This window comes from Ostrea edulis, chromosome 1 (genome assembly GCF_947568905.1).
Source record: "Ostrea edulis chromosome 1, xbOstEdul1.1, whole genome shotgun sequence".
Lineage (NCBI taxonomy): Eukaryota > Metazoa > Mollusca > Bivalvia > Ostreida > Ostreidae > Ostrea > Ostrea edulis.
In genome coordinates, this window is record NC_079164.1 from 110674282 (window position 1) to 110692361 (window position 18080).

The 18080-nt window shown below is 36.5% G+C and overlaps 1 protein-coding gene across 1 annotated transcript in view; it reads left to right on the forward strand.

The window, feature by feature from the left end:
* The window catches only part of LOC130048670 (peroxidasin-like), a 416263-nt gene that overhangs the window by 365726 nt on the left and 32457 nt on the right, over window positions 1-18080 (forward strand). Inside the window, exons 6-9 of the mRNA XM_056145683.1 lie at window positions 5247-5534; window positions 8565-8696; window positions 12487-12505; window positions 14341-14399. Of these exons, the coding sequence (XP_056001658.1) occupies window positions 5247-5534; window positions 8565-8696; window positions 12487-12505; window positions 14341-14399 (498 nt within the window). The remainder of the gene's footprint in view (window positions 1-5246; window positions 5535-8564; window positions 8697-12486; window positions 12506-14340; window positions 14400-18080) is intronic.

Consider the following 18080-nt stretch of genomic DNA (forward strand, 5'->3'; position numbering starts at 1 on the left):
TCTAATTAATACGTTGTCGTTGCTGTTATACCATTAGGGCAATATCAGCTACATACAATGTATAGATGAGCGGACTGCAAAATACATTTCTGTAGTCTTGGTTTGTTTCGGTATGATAAACAATATATTGCATGAATGTTCTGGAGGTATGACGATTTATTCCTCCGGCGATAAGATTTTTCTTGGGTGAGTAAATCTTCATATCTCCCTTATTATCAATAATTGTATAATATTCCAGATTGTGAATAAAAGACAAATGCATAGAATGTATATGCAAAAAGAAATGAAGGATACATAAATAGGGATATGGCAGCTGAAAATGTATTTCTTTACATTTTTCTTAAAAATGTTGAGACTGAGTGAGCCTTATGAGTTGTGGTGGTTTGTTCAACAGGTTTACACCCGATTATTGTAAAGAAGTTTTATAATGCTTGTATCAATAAGGTGTACATCACATTATGTATAGACCAAATATTCAAGAGGCATGGACTGATAATTGTCAACACCAGCTAATTTATTAGTATCAAGATAATTTTTAACATATTGAGAACTTCACTTTCATCGATTTGTTGAATACCAAAATGAGTACCATCATAAAGTTTTTGATTTTAAAATTGCTGTAGAATATTTGGGTTATACTGATATTTGGCAAATCTTGTAAAAGCTTACTTGACACATCCATGGGATGATTTCTTCTCCTAAGCACCTGATCCAACCTCTGGTATATCCAGGGGTTAGTGGTTTCCCACCTCTCTATTTTGCATGGCTTATAGTAGTTATGAGATTGATCACTGTTCGTTATATTTACCTTTCATCCACTATTGCCCCGTTTGAAAATACGTTTGAAGGAGTTATGTTATTGAAATTAGATGATAACTGGTTTAAGTATTTCTACATTTCTTTGGGACTAGAACTTTCTTCAATTGTAGTATATGTAACATGATTATTCTGCACTGTCTATAAGTATGTTTACCTTGTTCCGATATAGTTTATAAATTTCCATATCTCTTTTGTCTGGAAAGAGTTACATGTAAGTGTCCAGCATCAATTTCTTGTGTTAGCCATTTGGTTAAATTTACTCTTTACCCGCTTACTTTCAATGTTTGCATCGTTGTCAAGTAATATATTGAATAATTCATAAAATTCAGTTAATTTGTCATTTGAGTCATGCATTTAGAGGAGGTTGTTCAATTCTGCATGTTGTCAGTCTTATTGAAAGTTACTTTCATTATTTTTTCTAAACCAACGATATTGAATTTCGATATGATTTCTTTTTTGTTGCATGCTGTCAGTTTTTCTAAAGACACAGATAGGGTAATTGTCAGATATAGCAACAGAGGATGTGTTATTTTCACACACGCTATCGGGTTTATTAGCACACAAGTAATCAATAAGGGTACTTGAAGTGCTACTTACTCTTCTTAGGGTTGTTATGATTTGTGAAAACCAAACTTTTCTAAAGCATAAGTCCAAATTAAGGGGTCTTTGAGAAAGTCCACATTAAATTCATTTCTACGCTTATTTCTTCTATTATTAAAAATATAAAACATAATTTCACCACCTGCCCTTAGAGCGCGACCAATTCTTTCAAAATCAAAACACTGAATGAAAGGTGAAGATAACGAACAGTGATCAATCTCATAACTCCTACAAGCAATTCCAAATAGATAATTGGGCAAACACGGACCCTGGACACAGCAGAGGTGGGATCAGGTGCCTAGGAGGAGTAAGCATCCCTGTCGATCGGTCACATCCGCCGTGAGCTCTATATCATGTTCAGGTAAACGGAGTTATCCGAAGTCAAAATCAGTGTGCCAAAAACGGCTTAACAATCGGTATGAAACACGTCAGACAGCATTTGACCCAATGCGAGGTTGTATTGACGAACTAAATCGTTATAACGACCATAGAATTTGCGAAATGCTGACTTCAATCGAGACTGTTGAAACCCCTGTACCATCAACTTGTTTGTCAGTAGCTTACCTCGATTTCAAAACTGACTATACGCAGAACAAGCTCTTGCATATCGAATTAGTTGAGATATATAAACACCATATGCAGGTGATAATGGAATATTGCTACATAAATGAGGGAAGTTGACGATGGAGAAGCTGAAATCATCCCGTTTGTCATACAGTTGAGTTGTCAATTTGCCGTTAATGTCTACTTTCAATACAATATCTAAGTATGAAGCAGACGTGGACGACTCTGTGGTGTCCTTTATTTCGATCTCACAGGGATATATCAAATCGACATATGAATGAAAGTTATTATTGTTAATAGACAAAACGTCATCCATATATCGAAATGTCGAATTGAAGGCCACAGTGAGATATTTTTTCTTCTCACGTACAATATACAACGCAAAATTACTGATCTGTTCATTCAAGAAAGTTTCACAAACTCCTAGAATATTAAGAATTTGTTTGTTATGGATAAAATTTTGATTTCTTCAAGTTTAGACAGAACATGACATACGTTTAAATTTCCAAATGTTGGATCCTTTCTAATTAGTCGAAAACCGTTATTGTGTGAAATCAAAAGTAGATATCGTGGAATTATTCCTATTTACGGGATTAGACACCTCCTTGGCGTGAATATTCTTATTTGCCTTTGGATGTTTAGACGTAATTGGCTGAGTAGTTGAATCACATCAATTTTGTACAATTGCCCAGGAATCATCATGATGGTGACATGAACTATCAGGATTATTTTAATCTGAACATATGTCATTAAGAATCGAATAGGCATTGCTGTTTGACAAGAATGATAGAGAATTGTTGTCGGTTACACATTCGTTGCACGTTTTCTAAAAGCCATGGTGGCAGAGCTTGTTTTTGTGCCCGAACTCCCCACAAGTCCAGCATCCAAGTTATCCCCCGTGCTTACAACCGAGAAATGTGTTGACTTTCTCCACAGAAAAAAAACCCAGGAAGTTGAATTAATTGAAGGGTGGGAATCCGACATCTTCCCACTTCAATTAACGCGTTCACCAACAGATTTAAGGATATCCTCCTAACTTTGAAATAGTTGCGGTGCCTCTGTCCGAGATATGTATCCCATCTTTCCAAGCACAATTCCTAGTGAGGGTTTCCTTTGCTAAATATGTTTGTAGAAATCTTTGTACCACTATACATTTCACTTATTTGATTTCATTTACCGCACTGTGTCTGTATCATGCCTCGCTGGAACTTCAGAAATATACACACTAACATTTGGATTCCTGGTTTTGAGATCCAGTAATTGTTTCCACGAAGTCATGCTTAATTGCCTCTGGGTCTCGTTGTCTCGTTCGTCAATACAACCTATCATTGGGTCAAATGCTGTATGACATGTTTCATACCGATTGTTAGGCCGTTCTTGACACACTGATTTTGACTAGGGTTTGCTCCATTTACCTGATTAGGATATAGGGCTCACAGCGGATTCGACCGGTCGACAGAGGGTGCTTACTCCTCCTAGGCACCTGATCCCGTCTCTGGTGTGTCCAGGGGTCCGTATTTACCCAAATATCTGTTTTGAATTTGCTTGTAGGAGTTTTGAGATTGATCACTGTTCGTTATTTTCACCTTTCATATGCTAAACACTAGAAGATATTTAATTATGTTCAGAATTAACTTGTTAATTGAAAAACAAATCCGCTTTAAATGAACGTTTACTGGTATAACCGCCGTGGTGGTCTAGAGCACAGGCAATTATATCACTTGGCGTTTGCGCTATGACTTATCACAACCGTTTTGACAGTGCCAATAACTACCCAAATTAACATCAATAATATAAATCGTCAAACACCTGTGTTAAATAAAATAATAAGACATTTTTCTCTTTATAATGACTTGTTATTACCATTATGTATGCACTGATATTGATGAAAAATAGCATTTGATTCTTTAAATCGTTAAGGTCTTTTAATCCTGTATGGGTAATATAGATGCTTCAGTAAAAATGGCGGGGATAAGTCAAAATGCAGACTTCGTTATACATTTTTCAGTCACTTGAGGCTATTAACAACTACACTATATTAATTTGGGTTAGAAATTCAACTTCGAAATAATATTTAATGCTGCACATGCAATGTAATAGTTTGTTACAATGCTCAACCATTCTGTGTAGTCGTATAGTGACAAGGCCCAACTAAAAGTCGACCAAAAAATAATAGGCGTTTTTCCTAATTTATTTCGGCATATCTTCGGAAGTATACGACTTTTTGGGATGAACTTTGGTGGCAATGTAGATTGATTAAGTATAAAAATATTAGAATACAAAGTAAAATATTATATCATTTGGTTTATTGTTTTTACATCGCTGAACTTCGTTACCCTACATGTATATTTAGAGTTATATACCTTTATTCTTTATTGATAGTAAATTTGACCCAAGCGATATAATTACCTGTGGTTTAGAAGTAGAGCGTTCGCCATGAATGCGGAAGGTTGGTGTTTGAATCCCGGCCGCAACAGATCTAAGTCGTTAAAACAGGTATTGACAGTTTCATCGCCAAACGCTCGGCATCAGGCTTGAATGTCAAGGGTCCACGGAGATGACCTTAAAAACAGATGTCCCATGTCACAGTAGGTGTCACACGCTAAAGAACCCTCACTGCTCAATGGCCGTAAGCGCCGAGCATAAACCTAAATTTGAACCCCTTAACCGGTCTTGGTGACGTCTCCATATCAGTGAAAAAATCTCGAGAGGGACATTAGACAAGATACAATCAATCAATCAATCAATTTACTTGTATATTTTAGCCTATGTAAACAAAACAAGCATTGTTTGTATAGCAAAGATATGTGAGCTATGTATCTCTCTTGTATCTCGACAAATGACATCTAAATTTTTGCTGACTATTGGAAATATCTTAGTTAAGCATTCTAAACATTAGAAATGGAAAAATAAAATTTGAAAACTTTCCGCTCAAGACGTGTCCATGTCCCTATAAAAATAGTATTTAAAGTGTATCGAAAGTGTGGAATTAAAACTCCCTGTGTGAGCATATCAAATGGGATAGTTTTGTAGCCTATATGCCTCTTCATATTAGAACCCTGTTGCTGCCAAAATTTTCAACTGAATAGGGTTCAGTAATAGATGTGTAATATGTATGCACCAATGAGATCAGTATTGGATCAGAAAATACTTAGTTATAGCATCCAGCTCAGGTGTGCGCGAAAACTAAGGAGGTAACTTCCTTCAGTGCAATGTTTTCACAGTAACTTTGTCACTAATGCTACCTATGATATTACTTACAGGGCCACCATTGAAACCCACTAATTTAACATTGGTATGTGCCACTTCGTCAGTAAAGTTATCGTGGATTTCTAACTTTAATGGTGGAGACAGTCAGACATTTAAGATTTCCTATTCCACTGTTGGGGATTCTACCTATCAAGATATAGAGACCATCAGTGATCAGGGATATGGCAGATTTCACAGTTACACTCTCAACATTGAGCTACAGGGAACAGTATGGTTTACAGTGACTGCCTCCAACATGTTTGGGAATTCTACATCAGATCATGTCCATTGCATTCTTAAAGGTAAACATTATATTCAACAGTCACCCCTGGGATATTTCAAAGGGAATTTCTGAAAGCCACTCACTATCAGAGATGCAACACAGCGTAGTTTCCGTCATTTAGCATCGATTAGTCCTTCCTTTCAAAAATGTGTACTGGTAATTAGAAAACAATTTTAGAAATGGTTATTTCATCATTTATGACTATCATAACAAACGTTTCACATATGCATTTAGACCTATATATGCATGTCTCTAATAACCGTAGATATGAGGTTTCGTTACCATGCCAATACCTACAGGACACCTTACGTTTGTAGAGAATCATACTCGGGCACACGATTGCGAAGCAAACACCTTGTCGATCGGACTACTGCGACCGGTCTATGAAAAAAATGAATATCTATATTATTGCAAATAAATTAGCTTTGTACTAGGTATTCATTGTCGGTCTCCGTCCTTCTATTAGTTTGAATTTGATGCAACTCGGTTGAATTGTTTTCTTTTTTCGACAATGGTTGAAAACAGGAAATTATCCACGGTATTCTTACGAAATTGTTACTTTAAACAAGGTATCAAATATTAATTACATGTAAAATAGATATTCATTTTGACAGTTTATAGAAAATACTAAATGTACAGTGCACGTAAATTGATTATAACACATTTAATTTTTCATCATTAGAGTACCAGTACTTAAAGGGAAAAATCAAACAGGAAACTGGAAAAACATTTGAACACTGATATGATATTTCACGGGATGAACACACGCACACTCAAAGAAAATTGAAATGAAGCTGGTGATATAGAGATAATTATTCATGAATCTCAGCTTAAAAACACATACGGACCATAACAAAATCTGAACTTGACATGGTAAAGCAATGTCCAAATTTCAAATAAATATATCTTAAGTATCACAAAAAAAGTCAGGAAAACGTATTTGCCGGAATGACAGACAGATGGACGGATGAACGAAGTGCAAACTTAAAGTCCCTCTAGGCTCCGACGGTAGTGGACTAAAAATCGAAAGTTAAGAAAATGTCATTACATTTTTATTTAGAAATTTCTTTGCACTGATTTGACGAATATAAATATTTTTCATAAAGTAATGTCATTATGATGGAATGTTCTAAATTTTCTTGTTGAATTACATATTTCACTGTAGATCACTTCGTTGATCCTCGACCTCACTGTATCTTACTATTTCACAGCCAAAATCAGAATAATATATGCACTTTTCAAAAAACCATCTGCTTGGTCGTACAGGGAATTAAATGTATGCTACCGCTGAAGCGGATACTTATATATTTTGTTAATGTAGTAGTGTGTGTTTTGTGTATGATATGGATATATTTTCTGCTTTATGATTTAAGAAATGAAACTTATAATTCGTTGTTTCATGCATGTATCAAACGAAACATTGGATAGAAAACTTCATCAATGCACGTAGCGCATTGATGAAAAAGTTGTCCTTCCAATTTTGCATTTGATACATGCATCAAACAAAGAATTATAAGTTTCATCTCTTATCATTTAATTATGTTTTTAAGATAGAAAAACAAATAATTTCTCCGGTCAAAAAGCTTGAATTAACGTTTTTGAAATGGTGCGTAGGAATACATATATGTACGAATGAAAACAACAACAACATGGCATGACTGTGTGTTCAGGTCAGGTACAGTTGCTGTGCAGATTTAAATGGATTATACGCCAAATTAAAGGTGCAATGGTTAAAAGCTGAATTAAATATAAAGGAAGAAAAGAAATGGTGACTGGATGTATGCTGCATTGTGTTGGAGGAGACGTTGAATACTGGTTGTGTCGTTGGAACGGTGGAATGTAACTCGGCTCCATTTCAATATCGAGTAAAAAATTCAACACTTCTTCATCTAAAACGCACTTCTTGACTGAGTCCGATATATCGCAGTTCAATTTCATTAATATTTACCAGATCAGAAGTCGCCACTTCCTCGTAAAGTAGATGATTCATACCGGGAACTCGTGTAATCTGTCTTTTTCTACCAGAAAGTGGATCTACGTCATCAAGTTGACTATTCTGCCACGTCATTGCCTTTGTATGTTGTTTCATTAAATTAATTTGTATTTAATTCATATCTTTATTTGTGCTTATTTTTGATAGCAATGAAAAAGAAACATCAAACGAATGCATTTCGTTAGATATAATGCTTGTGTGGAAAATCCCGTTCTATAGATAGCGCTAAAATTAGAAAGGGGAAGACGCATTCCAGAGAAAAGTATTCCCGCGTGCTTAGTGCAGATGAACTCCAAAGGAAATTTTGACACAGAAATCAAACGCATTTTTCAACCAATCAGCGTCGTTCTTAAGTCATCACTTTAAAAGTTATTAAATGATATATAAATGTAAATGAAAGTTAAAATTCAAGTTCTGCCATCTTAAAAGTGAAAATAACGACCAGTAACCAATTTCACAAATCTCATAAAGAGTATAAAACCAATAGCAGGGCAAACACGGACTACTGGACACATTAGAGGCGGGTTTAGGTGCCTTGGAGGAGAACGTATCATCCGCCAGTAGACTATACCCGCCATGGACTCTCTATCTTGACCAGGTAAACAGAATATTCTAAGTGTTCCAAAAGGCGTACGTGAGAGTATTTTCTGTGCTTGATCAATTTCTAAACCAAGATTATTTAAAGTCAGCAATTTTACAAATTTTATGGTTACTGTTGTAATAGTCCTGGTAACTCCGCTTACTTAATCAATACAAAAGCTTACGGCGTATGTGAACGGTCAGCATGGTATGTTTACTCCTCCAAGGCATTCGATCCAACCTGTAATGTTTACAAGAATCCGCCTTTACCGTGTTCTCAATTTTGTATTTTTAAAGGATTTATGATATTGATTACTGTTTGTTATCTTTGCCCATTTAATCCATTATGGAAACTATTCAAGTAGGAAATATGTATACCATTTCCCCAAATGCTTGTTTGAGAGAAAGGTCAGTATACATGTAACCGATAGACACGGCAGACTTTTTGTTGACTTTATTTGTCATTGTAATTAGTAGGAATACAAGAGGAGGTCAGCCGTCAGACGGAGGCGATTGTCGGCAGTGTTGTCGGCAGTGTGGCGTTCATCATCGCTGTTTTAGTCCTTGTGATCTTCCTTCGAAGGCGTTATAAATGCACCTGCAGAATAAGTAATGTATCAATATTTCATAAGAATTGATGTTTTGAATAACATGTCTATACACATTTCAACAACGAATCTTTTAACGTATTTCAACACTTTTCTTAATACAAAATTACATATATATTATTATAAATTTTATTCGCCTGTCCTCTGTCCGTCCCCCATCTGATTTGTGTATAGGTCATTTTCAAATATGCTAGCGGAAAAAAGAAACTGCATTGTAAAATTTCGTATACTTTTTCTATATTTATTGTTTATATTTATAAAATCTAAACAATCGATACAGGTGATGTTTTTAACAATATCGGATAGTACTCGACTCAGAGCACGGACGTTTTCATGGTTAGTGAACGCATGTTGTTTATTGAAGTGTTCGTACGCACGATTTTTTCTGGCCTATACTGTTTGGAGTAAGAAGTGTAAAAGGTTTGTTTGGATACAATTCGTTACGGAAAGCACTTTAGTTTTGACAAAATTTACCCTTTTGTCATGCCACGACTCGGCGAAAACCAACGTAATCGTGCTGTTGGGATGCTTCAAGCTGGAATGGCACAAAATATCGTAGCAAGAAACTTTGGAGTTCATTGGAACACCATCCAGTCATTATGGAGACGTTTCCAACAATATGGTAACACTCGGGATCGACCACGTTCTGGACGTATTCGTGTGACGTGGCGTCGACAGGGCAAGCACATTAGACTTGTGCATCCGATAAATCGTTTCCAGACAGCACCTTTGACTGCTCGTAGCATTCTTGGACTTCGACCAATCAATCCAAGAACTGTGCGTAATCGTCTACGCGAGCACACCATCAGACCAAGACGTCCAGCGGTTCGCCCAATACTGCTTCAACGTCATCGTATCGCTAGACTAGCGTGGTGCAGACGACGTCTGTGATTCAGAATACAGGACTGGGACAATATTCTGTTCACTGATGAATCCAGATTTCATTTGGATAGCAGTGACGACCGTTGTAGAGTGTGTCGTCGCGTTGGGGAGCGGTGTCAGGATGCTTGTGTTGTGCAACGTCCACAATTCGGTGGAGGTAACATTATGGTGTGGGGTGGAATAACAGCACGTGGAAAGACCCCTCTACAAATTGGCAATGGAAATCTCACCGGCGTACGCTATCGAGACGAAATTATTCTGCGAAATGTGCTACCATTCATACAGAGACAGCAACATCACATCACTCTGCAGCAAGACAATGCAAGGCCACATGTTGCACGTGTAGTCAGGGACTTTTTTGTTCAACAGAATATCGATGTCTTACTTTGGCCAGCTGTTTCCCCAGATATATCGCCGACTGAGCACGTCTGGGATGAAATGGAGCGACGTCTACGCTGTTTACCAAATCGGTAAGTGGCATTGGCTGATTTAGGCTAGGCTTTAACCAACACCTGGAACAACATCCCTCAAACATATCTGAACACTTTAGTGGCATCAATGAGGCGCCTTTGTCAAGGATACGTGAATGCAAATGGTGGTCAGACGCGTTATTAACTTTGTTAATTCAAGTTCGAATACAAGTGTCTTTCGAGTGTGCTGAAATTGACGTTATTCGACGTAAACAGTAATGGAATATGGAATGTTGTAACAAATACATTTGTTAACAGTATTACAAAAAATAAAAAGAATTCATTGTTATTTTTCATTATATTTTTCATATATTAAATACTACACAGTTTAATTTTTCCGCTAGTATATATTCGGTATATCTGATAGTTAAACTTCATGGACAAATATTTTTTTTGAAAAGGAACCGACCCTTGATCGATTATTCATCTTGACACTCCTATTCCCACCTCCAGTTTTTTCATCGATTTCAAATTTCTTGGTTATTGACTACAACACGATTACGAATGCATATATTTGCATTAGGAGCAACTTTGAATGACGAGTTGCTTTTATGCTGGTGATACTAGGTATGATCTCCATATTCTGTTTGGTGACTTGTAAAGAACAGTAAGATTTGCCAATCAGAATTCTATGAACGAATTCCGTTGTATGATATTATGTATTATACTATTTACTTGTTTCAACATCATGAACTTCATACGTCTACCGTTAATCTATATCTCTTAGTTCAAATCACAAATTCCTTGAAATCATTATATAATTCATCTCTGTTTTTGTATTTTCACACTGTACATTATGTATAGTGGATATTACTAAATAACAATTAAAATCCCGAATATGTCTCTCCAAAGTTAATATTAAGGTACACACCATCAAATGCCCATCCGAGGTCATTGCGTGATAAATCGGACCAACCTGTTGTGCACCGCTTCCATCCAACGACTGGTGGTGAACATCTGCCCTGATATTCGATCAAAAATCGTTATATTACTTTTTTTCAAACTTAAGAATGAAAATTAGAATTTCACAAGCGCACATTCGTCAAAATTCACGTTTCTGTTTGCGTTCATTATTTGCAAACAGAACTGACATTAAGGTACTACCAAACAGTATTCGATTTTGGAAACACCTGTGGCCTCGATTTTCACGTTTACAACAGGTCAGCACATCAGAATCGGGCTGTATTGTTAACTCACGTGTGTAACAAGTGTTCATTTCAAAACAACAACTGTGCTAGCTATGACATCACAGTCAATCACACTACGTTACAAATATATGGTGAAGTATGAAGCGCGAGCTTCGGGGTGGATACAACGACGCTACCATTCAGGGTCTCTAATGCGGCATAAAAATCAAATAATCGATGCAATTGGCTCATGTGGGCTGACCAAAGCACCAGTTACCCGTTGTTTGTGTGTAGCACCAATTAACGGGGAACCAGTTTAACATTTACACGGCGTTTGAGTCAAGCGTTAGTAGCAACAAATAATACAAATGACACTAGTCTCGTGCAACCAGACGATCGGCTGTTATAATGTATGTAAGCAGCTGGGATGTCAGGAATCAAAGAAGTTATCGGGCAAAATTTATAGCGCGAAATTCTACGTAAATAGCTCAGCACTTTCGTCGCAAACCATGCATATTGTCTCCGTTCATACTATCATAGCCGTGGTTATATGATTAAGAAAACCCTCGACTTTCAATTACTTAAGTTCATATGCCAACTAATCGGAGAGCCCCTTGAATGTTTCGAGGGATAGAAGGAAACGGAATAATCCGAGGATTGCCCATCGGGGAAAACTGACAAAGTACGCATAACCTCTGTTATAAAGGCAAATTTCGTTTAATATATAACTATATGACATATAATTATATACTTGACTTGCCTCTAAGAGTGATCTGCCATCGTATTGTCCGATATTATTTGTAAACAAACGCCACGAGTTTAATTTGTGGGTGCAGCCACTAAAATATGTTATTGGCCAATACTTGAATATGTTAATTCATTAAAATCGAAGTTTTCAATGATCAAAAACAGCCACTATATCAGGTAGGGTAGTTACTCCCAGATTTATTAAGCGTGCCCAGTAATCCATGATGGTTTCAGTGTAATTAAGTCCGGGTATTCTCTATGCAACATATCACAACATCACTTTGACGCGGACAACTTTCCTCTGTTATGGTATCAACAGTAAAACTGATGTAAGGCAATTTCCCTTACATAAGAATAAGATCATTCCATCTGAAGTCGGGTGTTTAAAGCATACACATAACTTAAAGCTCTGTACTGATATTTACCGATATCAATATTTTGCGAGTGGGTAATTTATGTTGTAGGATCGCTGTACCCCCATGCCTGGGCATTCATGAATTATTCACATATCTTGTACATGCTTTATGGCTACGATGCACAATCGTTTTCTTTTTTTATTTTATAGAAATGGAGATAGAGCGCATGTAAGTTTCGCTAACATCATCTATTGCAATCATTTTTGCATCAGCGTAGGGTGAAATGAACAGTTTTGAATTTATGTCTAGTCTCGAATGCAGTATTAAGTAACAAAGAAACATAGATCATTACATAGGTTTTCAAAATAATATTTTGAATGTTTCTTTTTTCGAAAACTATATTTAATTTGTTCCTGAGTATCGTCTATAACAGTCCTCTAAACCTCCATTTAGCACACAACACTTTTCATTAAATGTATGAAAAGGTGAATATAACAAACAGTGATTAATTTCCTATAAGCAATACAAAATTACAAGTTTGGCAGACACGGACCCTTGATATTCTCGTAGGAGAGGCGACATCAGTTACCTAGAAGGCGTAAGCATACCCTGTCTACCAGCCCCACCCGCTTTGAGACATACACCTTTACCAGGTAAACGGAGTAGTCTATATCTAAAACAAATGTGTCAAGAACGACCTAGCAATTGGTATTTAACACATCATACATCGTCGGAAACCCACGGTCGGTCGCACTTCTTTTACCTCCCATTGGAGACAACGCCGATATTTTCACATAACTCATTAAAATGCCTGACCTTATATGACCTATCGAGGAACAATTGGAATCGCCGTAAGTATACCCGGAACAATAAGGGTCAGCAGTAATGGCAGCACCAACGGGTTTCCGACGATGTACGGCATACAGTATTTAACCTAATTTTAGGTTGTTATATCGACCATATAATTCGCGAAATGCTGTATATGACCATATTTCCTTCAAATGAGTAGTGTATTATATCGTAATTGTAATCCATGTGTGGAAAGGTGGATGCAAAAACGACTACGAAACTTCTTCGAGTTTACTGCTAAGATATAACACGTATCCCATAGATCTGGTGATCAATGACTATAAACGCTTGTACTTTATAGAATATTATCATGATAAATAAAGCACATGTCTTGTCAAATACTAGTAATGAATATTTTGTGTAATGGAATTAGCCTAACATCAAGTAGATCAAAACAATAGGTTCATGGCGAGTATGTGTTGTCAACATGGGGGCTCACTTCCTCCATGTACCCTATCTCACCTCTGCTGTTTCCATGAGTTTGTGATTGTTCACCTCTCGATCTACATATTTTCATTGTTCAGGGGATCAAGGGGTCATGCGCGATATTCACAAATGGCTGGTATATTTGGTTAAGCGGGTCAGGAATTTAACACCAAGCATAGGTTAAAGTATGTACTCTGATTATAGTGATTCCCCGTGTATTTCTGTGTGTTTATCAGTCGCAGTAGTATGATATCGAATATCTTATTTCAAATGTCGGATGAAGCATCTCAGCACCCGTACGGTAGTCTAGCATTATTGCAATGTCTTCGCACCGGAAGGGCTTGATTTCTATTATTTCCTGTGACTGCGTGAAACTTTATCGTTTAACATGAAATGTGAAGATAATGAATAGTGATAAATTTCACAACTCCTATAATCAATGCCAAATAGGGAGTTGGGCAAACAAGGTACCTGGATATACAAGAGGTGGAATAAGGTGCCTTGGAGGAGTAAGCATTCCCTTTCGACTGGTCATAACATATTTTGTAATTATTCATTCGTCAAGCACGCGGTATTAGATATTTAGAAATAACTTAGCTGTCCATACGATTGATTGATTGGTGTGGGTTTTACGCCGTTTTGGCAATATTTCAGCCATTTTACGGCGGTGCTGTCCATATGCATACTTATACTTAAACTATTGGTTGCAATGCACTGTCATGCTCCGATGATAGCCAATTTCCACTGAAAACGACATTAACATGCTAATTCAGCCAATTGTATTGTAGAGATGAAAGTGTAAAAACAGCTGACCTATTTCAAGATGGATCTCAAATACCTTTGGCACGTAAGTAATTACATTGAGCATAAGAATATTGATAACTTCTACATACGGAACTGCCGGTCGAGTCCAACATCCAATACTAATTTTGTGAAAATAGGTATAGGAAAAGCATTTTGAATGTTGATATTTTTCTTTTGATTCTCTTATTCGTGTAGGAATTGTATTTTCCGATGAACAGATAATTGATTCGGGAGGGCCTACTTCGATATTTTTTTTAATCGTGGTAAACGTTTAGATGATTATCATGTAACTACAGCAAAGATTATCATAATTCCTAACAACATATCTGATCCACTCAATATAATTTACCTAACCTGATCCGAAGGTTTGCATGTCAGGTCTGATAAAATAATGTTCATCGGTGTCTCTGTTAAATCTTCACAAAATTCTGCTAAATGAATACACCTGAGAATCCTGGACGACATTTGCAGAAGTTAGACTTGCTCGATGACCGATGACAATTTGAAGCAGTTTAATTGGTGGATCAGTAACCTCAAATTAGAGTTTTTTGGTTTAATTCTGGTCTAATTTGCTTTTTTATTCCCACTTTGCTCTATAGTAATAAGTTGCAATGTGTAGTGCAGTGGACCTAACACCTTGAACTGACAGGTGAGATACCTGCTCTGGTGTGCGATTCCTCAACACTATACGCTTTAATGACGTAGAAAAGTCACCACCAGCCGTTGGCCACAGATAGCACAGTTGTTGACGTATCTAATATTCTAAAGTCACGGGTTCATATATTGAACCTCCGTTATGTCCGATGGGATTATGACCTATTTCAGTCAAGTATAGTCATACTTATGAATGAATATATAATGTGCCAATATCCTCATGTACTGTAGATCCATTTTAATTTGCATCATAAGCTTTAGAACCATTATAGTATTTAATATTTACATGGTAAAATGCATCTTCGCTGGTTAGTAATGTACCCCATGAGTCTTTTATGGAGCTAGTTTGTTTCGATCAAGTGCAAATTCATAAGTCGTTTCATTCTCATTTCTAACAATATTTATCTCAATGGATCTGAAAGCTCAAGTGAGCTCTTCTGACCACCCGTTGTCCGTCGTCCGTCTCTCTGTCCGTTCTTCTGTCTGTAAATATTTCATATTTTCGACTTTATCAAGAATTATTGGGCTAATTTCAATCAAACTTGTCATAAAGCAACCTTTCGAAAGGGATTGAAGTTTATTTACACGAATGGCTATGTTCACCTCAAAGAAGGAGATAATCTCAAAACTTCGGTGGGATCATTTGCAAATCTTCTCAAGAACCACTAGGCCAGAAAAGCTAGATTGACAGGAAAGTTTTCGGACATAGTGCAGATTTAACTTTGTTAAAACATTGACCCCTGGGTGTATGTTGTAGCCACAATAGGGGATCAAAGTTATACATACAGGTATATAAAGAAAATCTTTAAAAATCTTCTTCGCAAGAACCACTGAACCAGAAGAGTGGAACGTTATGATTTAGAGAATATTCAAGTTTAATGTTCAGATAATGGCCCCCAGGGGTAGGATGGGGCTACAATAGAAGACCAAAGTGTTCATGTAGATGCATAGCTACAATAGCTACAATAGGGGATCACATTTTTACATGCGAATATGTAGGGGAACTCTTTAAAAATCGTCTCAAGAACCAATCGACTGTAAGAGTGGAGATTGAAGTGAGATATTCCTGATATAGAGCATATTCAAAATTGTTCAGATCATGGCCCTCAAGGGTAGGGTTTGGTACATTAGGGGATCACATTTTTACATGCTGATATCTCGAAAAATCTTCTTCTCTGGAACCACTGGCGCCTATTTAGATTAACCTTGATACAAATAATTCTTAGGTAAAGGGATCCACGTTTGTTCAAATGAAGAGCTATACCCCCTTGCAAGGGGAAATAATCACAACAAATGCAAAATTATGGTGTTTTTTTTAATGAATATTTATCTCAAGAACCAACGGGCCAGAAAAGCTGATATTTACATGACAGCTTCCTGACAAACATTCTAGATTCGAGTTTGTAAAAACCATAGCCATTCGTGTTAGGGTGGGGCCACGTCAGGGGATCAAATTTTTACATGTCAATATGAAAGGCCATACCCGTCTACAAAGGCATATGATAATGAATGAATTTGTAGTCAAGGTAAACAATTAAGTTTGATGATTAATGAATTTTTAATCGGTACCTTTGAAACGTTATTTTCTGAACCAGGCTGCTTGTATAATGATTGTTTATTGATAAGAAATGCTGATCAGTTGAGCGATGTGGACCATGGGCCTCTTGTTATTCTATGATATAGTACGGGATTTGAATGGTATGATATATCTGCATGGTATCTATCTTTTATATTTAGGGTTTTCCACCTTTCTGTGAAAAGCCCTATTGTTATTGTTCTGTTTATTATTATTAGGGCTTTCCACCTTTCAGTGGAAATTCCTATTATTATTGTTCTGTTTATTATTATTATTATTATTATTATTATTAGGTCTTTCCACCTTTCTGTGGAAAGACCTTTTGATATTGTTCTGTTTATTAGGTCTTTCCACCTTTCTGTGGAAAGACCTTTTGTTATTGTTCTGTTTTTTATTATTATTACTATTATTATTATTTGTCTTCTTTTCTTTCCGCCGCGAGAAGCTCTTGACGTTTTAAGACTTATCGAAAAACAATTTAGACCATCATATTTGACATCTCGAAACATGCTCAGATCTCACCCTGCGTATTTGATCTTTGACCCCTAACGAACTTATGGGACTTTACGCAAAAAACCCTTGTTATCGGTTCACCTCGAAAACCGTAAATGATAAGAGCATGAAACTTTCACTAAATTCTTAAGTCGATCAAGCTGAAGCGTTGTAGTGTTTACTTTTAAGTTTTCAGTGATCCCTAAAGGGAGTTAATGGCCCTGAAAGTTTACGATTTTTACGGAAAAATTCAAAACTCCTAAAATATAAGTCGTAGAAAGACGGAACCAACTGGAATGGAATACTTGACCTTTGACCTTGAAAATCAGGTCAAGGTCAAAGGTCAAGGTCCTCTAGAAACTTTGAAAATAAGCAATTTTCATACCGTCTAAAGCATATAAAGTACAGATAAGGTATACTATGCACAAGTAGTCAAGAACCAACTTAAGTCAACGCATATCATTACCATTCTGAACTTTGACCTTTGTTCGATTTACAGCGACTTGCGTAAAAACCATTGTTATCACTACAGTATGGAAACCGTAAATGGTACGAACACGAAATGTTCACTAAACTTATTGCCTGACCAATTGTAAAAGATGACTTCCTGTTTTTGATGATTCGTTGATCCCTGACGGGAATTAATGCCCTTGAAAGTTTTCGATTTCGCGTAGAAATTTACAACTCCTAAAGTATTTGTCGTAGGAAGACAGGACCAACTGAAGTGACATCCCTGACCTTTGACCTTGAAAATTAGGACAAGGTCAAAGGTCAAGGTCATCTAGAAACTTTGAAAATAAGCAATTTTCACAGCATCTAAAGCATATAAAGTACAGATTAGGTATATTATGCACAATATGTCAATAAGCAACTTAAGTCAATGCATTGCATTACGACTCTGAACTTTGACCTTTCTTCGATTTACAGCGACTTGCGTAAAAACCATTGTTATCACTACAGTATTGAAACCGTAAATGGGACGAACACGAAATGTTCACTAAA